The sequence below is a fragment of the Mus caroli genome, unplaced genomic scaffold, assembly GCF_978045245.1.
Source record: "Mus caroli unplaced genomic scaffold, Mus_caroli_1 scaffold_12, whole genome shotgun sequence".
In the NCBI taxonomy this organism is placed as follows: Eukaryota; Metazoa; Chordata; class Mammalia; order Rodentia; family Muridae; genus Mus; species Mus caroli.
In genome coordinates this window covers 31,923,045-31,936,722 of record NW_028227267.1, presented here as the reverse complement: position 1 = coordinate 31,936,722, position 13,678 = coordinate 31,923,045, and the positions used below count along the sequence as shown (strand labels likewise).

The 13,678-nt window shown below is 36.2% G+C and overlaps 1 protein-coding gene across 6 annotated transcripts in view; it reads left to right on the top strand.

Moving 5' to 3' along the window:
• Nrg3 (neuregulin 3) overlaps nucleotides 1–13,678 on the top strand; it is a 1,083,337-nt gene that overhangs the window by 460,745 nt on the left and 608,914 nt on the right. For all 6 annotated transcript variants that reach the window (XM_021181241.3, XM_029468886.2, XM_029468883.2 and 3 more), the window contains exon 2: nucleotides 7,299–7,428. In XM_021181241.3, coding sequence (XP_021036900.1) covers nucleotides 7,299–7,428 — 130 coding nt within the window. The remainder of the gene's footprint in view (nucleotides 1–7,298; nucleotides 7,429–13,678) is intronic.

Sequence of the window (13,678 nt, the reverse complement as noted above, 5' to 3'; positions counted from 1 at the left end):
GAGAGAAAAGGAAAACTTCTTGAACACAGTGTCATTTGCCAAGGAGGGTGAAGGATTTATCCAGTCTTTCCTCTGCCCCCATCTCCTTCCTTCCTTAGGTGTTTTTACTCTTGCCAGAATTTCCCTTCCTCTGACAGTACAATCATATACTTTTGACACAGGGCTCCAATGCTAATCTTTTGGGATACCTCAGAAATATCTAGAGCCTGAACTAAGCTTTCTCCTTCCTTGGCTGTCTACTCCAATTATCTGCAATAGGCAATTTAACATTCTTGTTCCTGCAACAGAAATTTGGCTTCACATTGTGTATGCAGTATTGTGTTTGGAACATAGAAACCCTCCCAATGTGACACTCAAGTTCAATTCAGTACTTAAGGGGAAAGGGACCATTTTCTTAGCCATTAATAAATTAGCTTTCATTGCAAAATCTGCAGGGATTCCTGTCTTGCAGCCATACATTTTCTTCCCATTTTACTTTTAATGAATTAACTACCACTATTTCCCACTGTGTGTTTAATTACTGTGCTGATTACTTACTATGTATGCTATGTGAAGAGGAAAGAATACAAAAGTGAAAAAAATATATAGTAGTACTCTCTGTGACCTCCTTACGGAGAAAGACCAAAACCCGTAAAATAGGAAACATATTAAACTACATAGAACAGGTGCCAGATGAGCGGTCCAGTTAATTGCAAGATCCCTGTGGGCAGGTTCCTCAACCTGACTTCTGTCCCTGGCATCATGGCCTGTTGTCTTTAATCTTGGAAGACATTAATACCCTTGGAAACCTTACCTTTCCTCTGTCTTCCATGACTCCCTTTTAAATTCCTTTCCAAATTGTTTTTTTGTTTGTTTGTTATGATGTCTTAACCTTTGTCTTCCCTCCTCTAGAAATTAACTTTTCTTTCCTTTCTGAAATTCGTTGTGCTTTAGCTAGATTTTAAATTGTTTATATATATATATATATATATATATATATATATATATATATATATTGCTCTTGTTATTGTTAAAAGTGAATCTCATTATGTTGCCCATGCTGGCCTTTAATTTTCAGTCTTCCTTCCTGCCTTAGCCACCACAGAGCTGTGTTTTGGAACAACTGGTTTGTGCCACCATACCTGACTCCTGAGTTGTTTTCAAGGTTCTTCTCAAGACTGAACTTCTGAATATTTACTTGTCCATGCGTTTTATAAGAGCTTGTTTTTTAATTGTTTATTTTATTTTAGATGCATGGGTGTGTGCTTGCATGTATGTATGAGTGATCCTATGACTTGCTGGGAAGGTCAGAAAATGATAGTGAGTACCCTAGTACTGAATTTATATATAGTTGTTAGCCTCTATGTATATTTTGGGAGCCAAATGCGGATTTAATGCAGGAGTAGCAAGGGCTTTTAACCACAGATCCATCTATCCAGCCCTTGGGTTTATGTCTTTTATTATTATTATTATTAGGTATTTTCCTCATTTACATTTCCAATGCTATCCCAAAAGTCCCCCATACCCTCCCCCGCCCCACTCCCCTACCCAACCACTCCCACTTCATGGCCCTGGCGTTCCCCTGTACTGGGGCATATAAAGTTTGCAAGTCCAGTGGGCCTCTCTTTCCACTGATGGCCGACTAGGCCATCTTTTGATACATATGCAGCTAGAGTGAAGAGCTCCAGGGTACTGGTTAGTTCATAATGTTGTTCCACCCATAGGGTTGCAGATCCCTTTAGCTCCTTGGGTACTTTCTCTAACTCCTCCATTGGGGGCCCTGTGATCCATTCAATAGCTGACTGTGAGCATCCACTTCTGTGTTTGCTAGGCCCCTACCTAGTCTCACAGGAGACTGCTATATCAGGGTCCTTTCAGCAAAATCTTGCTAGTGTGTGCAATGGTGTCAGTGTTTGGAGGCTGATTTTGGGATGGATCCCTGGATATGGCAGTTTCTAGATGGTCCATCCTTTTGTCTCAGCTCCAAACTTTGTCTCTAACTCCTTCCATGGGCGTTTTGTTCCCAATTCTAAGAAGGGGCAAAGTGTCCCCACTTTGGTCTTTCTTCTTGAGTTTCATGTGTTTTGCAAATTGTAACTTCTATCTTGGGTATTCTAAGTTTCTGGGCTAATATCCACTTATCATTGAGTACATATCATTTGAGTTCTTTTGTGATTGGGTTATCTCACTCAGGATAATGCCCTCCAGGTTCAACCATTTGCCTAGGAATTTCATAAATTCATTCTTTTTAATAGCTGAGTCGTACTCCATTGTGTAAATGTACCACATTTTTTTGTATCCATTCCTCTGTTGAGGGGCATCTGGGTTCTTTCCAGCATCTGGCTATTATAAATAAGGCTGCTATGAACATAATGGAGCATGTTTCTTTCTTACTAGTTGGAACATCTTCTGGATATATGCCCAGGAGAGAGGTATTGTGGGATCCTTTGGTAGTACTATGTCCAATTTTCTGAGGAACTGCCAGACTGATTTCCAGAGTGGTTGTACAAGCTTGCAATCTCACCAACAATGAAGGAGTGTTCCTTTTTCTCCACATCCTCGCCAGCATCTGCTGTCACCTGAATTTTTTATCTTAGCCATTCTGACTGATGTGAGATGGAATCTCAGGGCTGTTTTGGTTTGCATTTCCCTGAGGATTAAGGATGCTGAACATTTTTTCAGGTGTTTCTCAGCCATTTGGTATTCCTCAGGTGAGAATTCTTAGTGTAGCTCTGAGCCCCATTTTTAATGGTGTTATTTGATTTTCTGGAGTCCACCTTCTTGAGTTCTTTATATATATTGGATATTAGTCCTCTATCTGATTTAGGATAGGTCAAGATCCTTTCCCAATCTCTTGGTGGCCTTTTTGTCATTGTCTTTTGCCTTACAGAAGCTTTGCAGTTTCATGAGATCCTATTTGTCAATTCTCGATCTTACAGCACAAGCCCTTGGGTTTATGTCTTAAGATGAAAAATAATATGCATTCAAACTTTTCAGCATAAACATTAAAAATGCTCAAGCCTAAACATATTCTTCAATCTACAAATATCTACTCTCTTTATCTTCTTGTTGAAGCATCAATGACATATCAGGGGTCAGAGGAGTGTCAACCTACTGTTCTCAGGAGCTCAATCTTGTCATATGTAATATTCCTGAAGAGATGGAAAGGGACATTGGGAAATCTAAAAATAAGCCTCCATTGAGTATATCCTACAAAAACACCTTGAAGGGATAATGTGAATTCAGGGGAGTATTAATTTACCAACACTTTCAGCCATGTAACAAATATCTATAAAGAAGCACAACATCAATTTTTGTTAAATTTACCAAATTATAAATTTCTAATAATAAAGTTGATTGAGTACATGCCAAATTATATCACATACTTAATAACCAGCTTACGTTATTGAATTATCTTAACCATACTGCAATTTTAAAAACTATAAATATGTCCCAAAAGTATTGGCTAAGATATAGGTGAGAATGATCTAACTCAAGGATTTAACTTCTTTGCCTTCTTTTATCTTTTTTATCTCTATATAGTGGCGGCTTCTTCTTCTTCTTCTTCTTCTTCTTCTTCTTCTTCTTCTTCTTCTTCTTCTTCTTCTTCTTCTTCTTCTTCTTCTTCTTCTTCCTCCTCCTCCTCCTCCTCCTCCTCCTCCTCTTCCCCCTCCTCTTCTTCTTCTTCCCTTTCTTCGACTCCTTTCAGAACCCCCTAAAACTTCCCTCTCTCTCAGATCCACTCCTCCTCTTTACCTTAAGAAAAGAGATGGCCTTCCAGTGATTAACTCAATAAAGCATAACAAACCAATAAGAGTAGGCAAAGACTCTAATATCAAATTTGGACTAGACAAACCAGTAGGACAAAGAGGGTCTCATGAGCAGGCAAAAGAGTCAGAAACACCCACACTCCCATTGTGAGTAGCCTAGTCCAAGCTAAACAAGCATAACATATATACTGAGGAATTTTCACAGATGCATTCAGGATCCATGGTTGCTGCTTCAGTTTCTGTGAACCTCTATGAGCCTGCTTATTTGATTTTGTTCTTCTGGTTTCCTTGGCCCATCTGAGTCCTACAATCTGTCCTCTGGCTCTTCAGTTGGGTTTCCCAAGCTCTGCTTAATGTTTGACTGTGGGTCTCTATATCTGCTCCCATCAGCTGCTAGAGAAAGAATGCTCAGGATCCAGAAGCTGGATGACTCAGAGACCTAAAGTAGAAGCAAGCATGACTGAGAAAAAAAATGTCTTTGAGATAAGTCTTACGTGATATTGTGTTATACTCATAGATAAGTGCCAAGGACTTAACTTTATAGGACTGAAGTTAGATCTCATCTAGAATGCTACTTTATGGCACAGAGACAATCTAATAAATTTTATTTGATAGTTGATTTTTATTTTATGTTTTATATAATGATGTTTATGATAATTTTATGATAATTATTAAACACACATATGTGTATAATTGGTGTTAACAATTATGCCTACTATGTTAGACTTCATGTGATTATAAGTTACAGAAAGCCTAACTAAGAGTTACTTTAGCATTCTGTATGCTACTTATTTAACAATAGCCTAGGTAGGTGGTTTTCAAGGTTATGTAGCAGTCTGACCTTGTCACCTATAAATCTATATTTTTGCCATGATTATTTTGTCACAAGGCATATGTTTTAACCTCATCCCATGTCCTTTGTTTTGCAATGAGTAATATGGTGTGAATATTAAACTGGAAGAAATGCCTTGGTAAATGCTCAGATTTTAAATTCACTGATAATTTCAGTTGATTTAGTCATAGGAATATCAATTCCAGCACTCTGTCATGCTTCCTCAAGTAGGGATTTACAAAATCATTATGATATTCATTTAGAATCTAGTCAAAAGTATTTTGAATTAGTTCTGTGATTTTCTCAGCTGTGGGTGTATATACCTGCAGTACATGCTAAGGGGGGTATTCCCAACTTCTCATACCCAGGTCTTTTTCAGAGCCACTTCCTGCGTGGCTTTTCTGATCCTGTGCAATGTGCTGACAGATGATTCCCACTGTGACAGCAATGTCGTTGGTTGAATTGAATGGGAACCCCAGGAGACAGCAATTGTCAGATGGAAATTAATTGATTGTAATTGCTTTACCATTGTGTTGCACTCTGAAATCTGTAGCTTGTTAAAACCACTGATTATAAAAATAAGGATCTTATTTTTTCTGCTGTAGGTTATATTAATGAAAAGCTGCTCTTAAAGCAGTGATCAGTGAATACCTACCAATGGATAATAAGAAATTAAAGGAGAAGTTAAGTAGCCAATCATGAATTAAGAGCATACTTCAGTAGTTGGAAAATCCATCATCTGCTTTGAGCTCCTAAATGTCAATTATTTTTCATAGAAAGCAAGGTGAATTCTGTGTTGCTCTGTAGCTCATACTGCCCTGAGTAAAAACAGATCTTTGCTGGAAGGAAGATTTATAAAACAGAAGCTGCTGGTTTTGTAGAGCCTTTATCTTCTGAGAAGTCTTATTAGAAAGGTATCTTAAAAGAGTTACCATTGCAACCAAAGGGGACAGCATATCAAACTCCTGTTTTTATTATCTTTCATAACTTATGAATGAAGGCTCTGATACTGTTGTACTGAAATATCCTCCAGTACTCAAATGTTACAAAACTATTCCACCTTGTGAAGTCATATCTATGTCTTCTTGATCTTAGAGATATGTTAACTCTTGTATCATTGAAATGTGGTCATTAATGGTCTTATCATTCATTCATAACATTTGATTCATTTGTGATGATAGGAATGCCATATTTAATGAGTAACAGTTCTGATTAGGCCTCATCTAATCAGGCCACCAGAAAGTCATATAGTTAAGTAATGGGTAGGCTTGAGAGTGAAGCCTGCAGTTGAAAACATTGTGAATACCCTATATCCATGAAAATAAATTTAACAATACTAAACCCTGAATAATTAATTCATCTTTTACTTTTAAAAACACATACAATTCTGGACTATTGTAGTAGAATTGCTATTAGTACTTCAGTTACTTAAAGTTCTGCAATTAGGAAAAATGTTTAGCTGAGGTAGTGGAATAATCCTGTATTTAGGTATATTTCTTGTTTAATATTTGGGATGCAGGGGTGTACATATAGCTTAGTGAAAAATATAAGTAACTGTTATTTAAAAGTACACACTTAAAGGAATTCTGAAATCACATTTATTTGTACCACTAAATATTTTCCATGATTATTCTTCACATGAGACTATCTTTCAGAATTTGGTGCATTGAGAGTTTAATTATATAATAAAATAAGAATGTAAAAGAATAACAGCTATTAGGGAATTATAACTATAAGCAAAGCATGCACAAACTGACATGCATTTTCACATAACTGTCAGGGTATACACTGATCAAATGTTTAGCAGTATTTGGCAGTGATAAAGGATGTGAATTTCATGTTTCAATCCTTCATATGGCATATTGGTTAAAACCAAAATAATCCAAAAGTGATTGCACAGCATTCATTTAGAATCATTCAGATCATGTTATATGTGCATAAGGGGTCTCTCTCTATGGATTCCATTGTTAAGATGCAGTGAGAAGGTATCCTTAGGAGATTTTTCCCAAGGCATCTATTGGATTTTGCTTACATGTTCAAGCCCTATAATGACTCACTGTTTACATTTCCTATGTACTCTTTTCTATATAATATAGCACATACTCACCACTTTTCATGCAGAGGATAGTATCAATGTTGTTTAAATAGATGCCAGTGTCTCTTGTTTAGGGAATAGTGGTGAGGAGAAAAATTATGAACAGATAAAACTTAATTTTATTTCCAGTGCTGGAATTTGAATACAGGATCCTGCGGAGCTAAAAGGGCTTTAGCAATTTCAGACTTTGGTTTCTGTTTGTTTGTTGTTGTTTTGTTTTGTTTTTCAAGAAAGGACAATGCAATACTGCTTAGCCTGTGTTTGAATTCTGTATGTAATATTGTATTCCCTTTAGCTCATTATTTTCCCTTCTCCCTCTATAAGGTGCTAGCAGTAGAGATGATCTTTTTGATGCCAAGTTCCAAATTATTTTTCCTACCTAAATATGTTTAATCTATAGTTAGTTGAATCCCAGGATACAGAGTCTGTCTAAATGGAGGGTTGACTATAAAACAACTTAATTCAGCTGTATAAGTCCATTTTATTGAGAATTGATTCTATGTCTCCAATCCACATGGTTATTTCCTATGTGTAATCCTGGACTCACACTTAAGCTAATGATTGAAGTGGTATGTGTTAGAATATATGTCAACAGAATCTCCCTCTTTTCTCTCCTCTTCAGATACTACAACATACTCCACTGAACGATCTGAGCACTTCAAACCCTGTCGAGACAAGGACCTGGCGTATTGTCTCAATGATGGTGAATGCTTTGTGATTGAGACCCTGACAGGATCCCATAAGCACTGTCGGTAAGCCCCTGAAACAAATAATTTAAAGTGTAGACTCTCGTTGAGGACTTGAGGTGCAAGGTAGTAGTGTACAGGGCTGCTGTTTTAGTGGAGAAGTCAATTTGAAAGGAACAAGACTTATATCTTGTTCTTGTTTGACCATGAAACAATAGAATTACAAAAAAGTGTGGTTGTGTTTTGCCTAACAAGTCAAAGAAGATTTACTTCATATCTGCCAATTTATTTGAGATAATTCCCTGAAACTCATGTTTATGGTTTGAGATCCATGTTGTAGCATAGCACTCAGATATAATCCTTTCCTGCAACTGTATGGACTTCAGTGAGAGACAGAAACTGTTCATCTTAGACAGAGTGTTGGTGTTTAATGTGAAGCAAACCCCAGAGGCTGCACCTGTGTCCAGAGAGAGCTACATTTTATTATGATTCTGCCCACACTTATTAATTTCATACTTTTTTTTGAAAACACCTGCGATGAGGATCTGCTCTGCAGCAAGATGTTGTAAATGAAATGATTGCCCTGCTAGAGCTGGGAAGGAGAAGCACTTAAGGAAAATTCCCAGTAGATTCAGGAAGGTGTTTAATTGGTTTTCAGAGACACCAGGTTATATAACTGCTAAAAATACAAGCAAAGGGGGATAAACAGTGCAGTCCTAGACACTGCCACTTTAAGGCTCAATAGAAGAATCAAATTAGCATTCAAAAGATATTTCCCACCATGCTTTTATTTCCAGCACTACCCTGGTAATTTGTTTTTCCTTGCAATTGTACATGCTTCAGTGACCATATGTATCCACAAACCTTCCCTCTCCTTTATTTACTCTTCTCATATGACACAGTTATTAAATTAATCATGCTGAATCATGAAGCATGGAAAATTGTGACTTTCTTCTCTCTATTGCTTTATAAAACTTTATTCCCATGTTGTTTTATTAAGACGATTCAGAACAATGTGTCTTTTAGATGTCGGTTTAGAATATGAGAGCCAATCTGGCTTGGTTCATGAACAACCATGAGTTCATGAGGAGGATGTGTGGCTACTGCAGACAGAGCTGTAGGTGTGGAAGAATGGATCAATGGTAGTAGAATATCTCTTTCCTATGTCGGAGCAAAGAGAAGGCAGTGGTTCTTCATGTAGGACCCTTGGACACTCATCATCAGTGTTGCTTGAGCCTTTTTTTAGTTACATGCCCCCTTCTCTATCTTCTGACACTACTCAATTTCAAAGTGCTTATTTAATTTCTACCCTCCCACACCTAGTGGGGAATGGGGAAATGTAAGAATGATTTCATCACACATTTTTCTGTATTTGTTATGCCCTTGAGAATGCTGGTAAGTAACCTACAAGTGACTTTAATCTCTACAAGGAAAATGTGTAGGCATACTTTTCAGAGCCTGGTGTATGTCCAATATCTTTTCGTCACTCAAAGTTAACTTAGTCCACATGATGAGGTCATGATGTGAAATTAGTGCTATGGTTGGTGTCATGGTTTCTTACTAGACAGTTAGAGGCTATAGGCATAGTCCTCAGTACACTGATTGAGGTGATGGCTTTAAAGAGTCAGAAACTAGTAAGTAAGTAAGTAGGTCATGAAAGTCCCACCCTTGTGAATAGATTAACATTATCTTTGAGAGTGTGTCAAATTCAATAAGCAAGAATATGTTTCCTAAAGAGCAGGTTGTTATGAATAATAGCAACCCAGCTTCTTTCCATCTAAGTAATGGTCACGTGTGCACCCTTTTATCTATGGCCAGTTTCTTCTTTGTTTCTCTACCACAGTGTGATGCTGAGACTGCCCCATGGGATAATGGCACCATCTTCTTTGTGTCTCCTCTCTAGATAATCATAAGCCTTATTTTACAAGTTACTTAGTGCCATATATCTTGTTATAGTAATAGGAATTTAAAAAAAAATAGGGGCTGTCAATTAAAGCTGACTTCCTTGTCCACTAAAGAAGAGTTGAATGAAAAGAAACCACTAATGGACAATTTTCTTTGATGGTGTTTTACCACAAAGATGGATCAGATCTAACCCAACCAATGAATGCCACTATGAGTCATCTGTTCTAAGGCTGAGTATACAGAAAGGAACAGGATGACTCAAAGCCTTTTTAAACATATGGTCTTAGTAATTTCTTAAATTTATGAGTATATTAGCCCTCATTTAAAATTTTTTATTTTAGAGATATTAATTGTGCAAATCAGTGGGGTTAATTGGGATTATTGGCATTTCCATATATGCATACATTATTCAGTTACCATGTCCAGTGTTCTCCATAGGTCCTATCCACTTCACCCTCTAATAACTTTCCCTGTTCCTAAATTTCTTTTTAGTTTTGGTCCCTATTCTTCCACATTTTTCCTGTTTCTACTGTCCATTATTTGATTAATACTTCTACAGTGCATTAAGTTTCTAGTACTTCTAAGGTCATGTATTGACTACATAGATTGACCCCTGAAATCAGTTTTCTCCCAATTAGGCATATTAGAGGTCAGTGATTGAGACATTATAGTTGGTCTCTTTTGAGGTCTTTTGAGTCTGCAGGACATATTCTCCCTGTGCCTCCTTTGTAGATCGAAGAGTCCATATTCTTCTTCTTCCATGGACACAAGTTAGTCACAGTAGACTACATTTCACTCTGTGACTTTTTGTTAACTTCATTTTGGTTTGGAAAATAGTGCTAGAATGCTTGCCTCACAAACTGAAGCCCTGGGAAGGCCAACCCCTAGGTTGCCAGAAAAAAATAAAGGCAAGCAAATAAGCAAACATAATCCTTCAGTAGAAAACACTTCCACAAGCATGCTCACATGCTAGGACATTGAAAATTAATAGTTGACCACAGGAACTTTTTGAACCCTACTTTAGTCCATAGAAACAGGTCTCATGTTCAGAAGAGGAATCTTTCTTTCTGTATAAATAACTGTGCCCAGCTAAATATTGTATCTCATACTCAGGAAATGTATTTGTGTCTCAACTAGAAGTATGTGTGATACTTGGTCCTTCTGTCTCCATATTTCTTAAATATTTGGTTCAGACAAATTGTTATTTAATATAGATTGGCAACATAGCTAATCATGACAAAAGACCAGCCATAAAGAATTTGAACTCAAGTATGTTAATAAACATCAAGTCCATAAATCTCTTGCTGGTCAGAGTGAATAATTCACACATATTGTGTCTCTGGTATTCATCTTCCAGGCCTTGCTGTGAATACCACATAGCATGCATGCCTGCTATTCATCTCCCAAGATTTGCTATGAATAAGAAGCACACATTTGTTCCTGCATTAGCTACACTTAAAATTTCTGAAGCAAGTGTTAATAATATTACATCTGTGTCACACTCTACTTAAGTAGCATTTCCTTCATTCTTCTCCCACTTGGTAAATGTTTAGTAAACATTTTCTACCACCAAGATCCTGTTGAATAAATACATACAGAAATGAAATAAAAATCAAATGGCACTGCAATTTATGATGTGTTTGCAGAAGTAGGATGCTTCATTCTTATGAAATAGTTTCATACTTCAGAAATATCAGAAATAATGCAAAGTACTTGAAGGTGACTGGCATGACACTGGAGGCATCTTTAGGATATGTTAGTTACTGGAAAATGTCTCAATGAAAATAAGTTCCTATTTGGTGTGTTTGAAGAGTAATATGAATGCATGTCTCTGTATCAACTTTCTAATGTGTTTTTAAGTTATAAAATACTGTGTAAATCAAAATCTGAGATCAATTATAATGATATTTTCTTGACTTTTTACATGTTGCACTGATAGAACAAATAACATCAACTCTTTCCATGTTGTTAGACATGGAAATCTCACTCTGACACAGTCTTCTTTCCTTGATTACAGAGAACTAGTCACAAAGCATGCAGTAGACATTTGAAGTATACTTCCACCAAACAACCCATGTTTTCATTCAGATCATGGTGGGGTGAAACATGCCTGTAATCCTAGCACTCTAGAGGCAGACACAGAAGGATCTCTGAGTTATAGGCCCGCCTAGTCTACATAGCCAGTTCTAGTTCATCCAAAGTGATACAGTGAGAGTAAACGAGAAAAAAGCTAAGTCAAATGGAAAAAGTGTTATAAAAAGGAAAGATTGAGGGAAGGTCATCATGATTATTCTTTTGAAATATTTCCTCTTATTAATTTTTATGATGATTTCAGGGAAGCACTGAAAAATTAATTCATATAAAATACATTTATTAAATGTTTAAAGAAATACTAAAATCTTAGCATAATTTCTCAGAATAATGTAAATGTGAAATATGTGAATAAATAAATACTATTGATTCTTTTAAATTGAGATGTATTATGAAGTCAGATATCTGCACACTAATTAATGAGAAGAGCCCCATGTATTTATGGATCATCCTATAAAACAAGGATGTGAGCCAGAAAAACATGAGGGACTGGTTGCTCAATTAATGGTTCTCAGGCAAAGAAACCCATAAGCATATATTTTTCCTTACTTCATCTATCAAAGGTTATCAGTGATGACAAAGGTTAATGTAACAGCAAGTAAGTGTGAATCCTAAAGAAGATAAATAAGCTTGTATATTTATTTATGTCGGCAACTAAAAGAACATTTGAACAAAAAAGAAATAAAAGAAAAATTATGCATAACATTGCTTTAGATCTGAACATTTGAAACAGCATTTTGAAAAAAAAATCATGTAAAAAACAATACCAAAAGATATGAGAGAACTGACCAGCTAATATTGCAAAATTTAACAGCTATCATATATTTCATTGTATCCTAAGGATGAGATTAAATCCAATCCAAGTGAGAGAGTGAAGAAAGAGACAGAACATAGTACTTCCCTCAGATGAATTTAGGTAGTAAGTGAATACACGAGAAGAACCTGACCTCACAAAAGATGGAACTTGTCTTTTTCTCTTGGAAGGGGTGGAGATTGCTTGATTTTAGCTTAACCTACATTTAGTGATTGTTAAAAGTAAATTCTGTTTATATGTATTCTTCAAAGTTTCCCAGAACTGTACACATTGTTAATCACGTACTTTTCACAAAACTTGTCTCTGTACGTACAAAAGTCACTATTTTTAAGAGCATAACCTACAGAAATTTATGTGGTGGAAATTATTAAGAATTATTTAAGAATGTTCCCCAAATTTATATTTGTCATTACCAAATAAAGAAACAAGGAAGATCTGAGTTTAATATGCATATACATTTGATAGTATCTATTCAGTTAGTGATGAATCTCCAAATACTTTAAGAGGGTAAGAGTGTTCATTTTGTCATGCTGTATGTGAGAACTAGAATATAACATAAAACCAAACAAGCTTTATTGTGTTCATATCAAACAGCTAATTGGCTAGACAGGGAAAGGTTTATAATTGTTATCTTGTTAAAATTGTATCTGTTTTCTAAGGTCTCTTACACATATGTGTAAGGTATCTTACACTTATTTGCTTCATGGAACACTTGGCCTAAGACATTTCTGACTTTTCCATTAAGATATACAGCATATCCCTGTCTAAGCGATGTCGATGTCATTATATTTCACTATCATTAGGCTGATAGCAGAACTTTCAATTAGGCAGTTTCAGATTAAACCAATATCAGTTCTCTTTAAATGTGCCTGCTCCATCTTGTTAATAATTTACAGATAGTCTTTATATCATATTTTGAGAGTCATATAATTGGATATAGTATCAGAAACACATATCTTATTGGAAATGGAGAAGAGAACATAGGGAATGTATCTCCAGAGATATTTTAAATTATCTTGAAGAGAAGTTAAGTATTCCAGTGTCTACTTATTTTCAGGCTGCATCTAGAAAACAATAGCACTTAATAAGCAGTGTCTATAAACATTATATTATTGAGAAGCAGGTAGCTATTGTCACTAACATGGCTAGACATCTGAATGTGCCTAATGTGTTCAAAGGCAAATTTGCTTTCAAGGCCGGTGACTTTATTGAATTGAAGCTCTTAAATGTCACACCTGTCTTCTCAGGGGAGGGGTAGATTTTTTTCAAAGCTTGGAAACAATCACATTTGGCCTGGACTTAACTGGTCATGATCATTTTGGAAATCTACTAATATGACAATGCCTGAATCATTTGAAATGAAGAAAGCCAGCAGCTCCCTCTCTAACTGTCACTGAAGGGCTGTTGGATACACATCAGTGAAGTGTGGTGCAAGGTGGGTTTTGAGAGGGAAAGCAGCAGCTAGAATAGGAAGGGGAGACCTGGAGGCCTTGCTCCATATTGCTG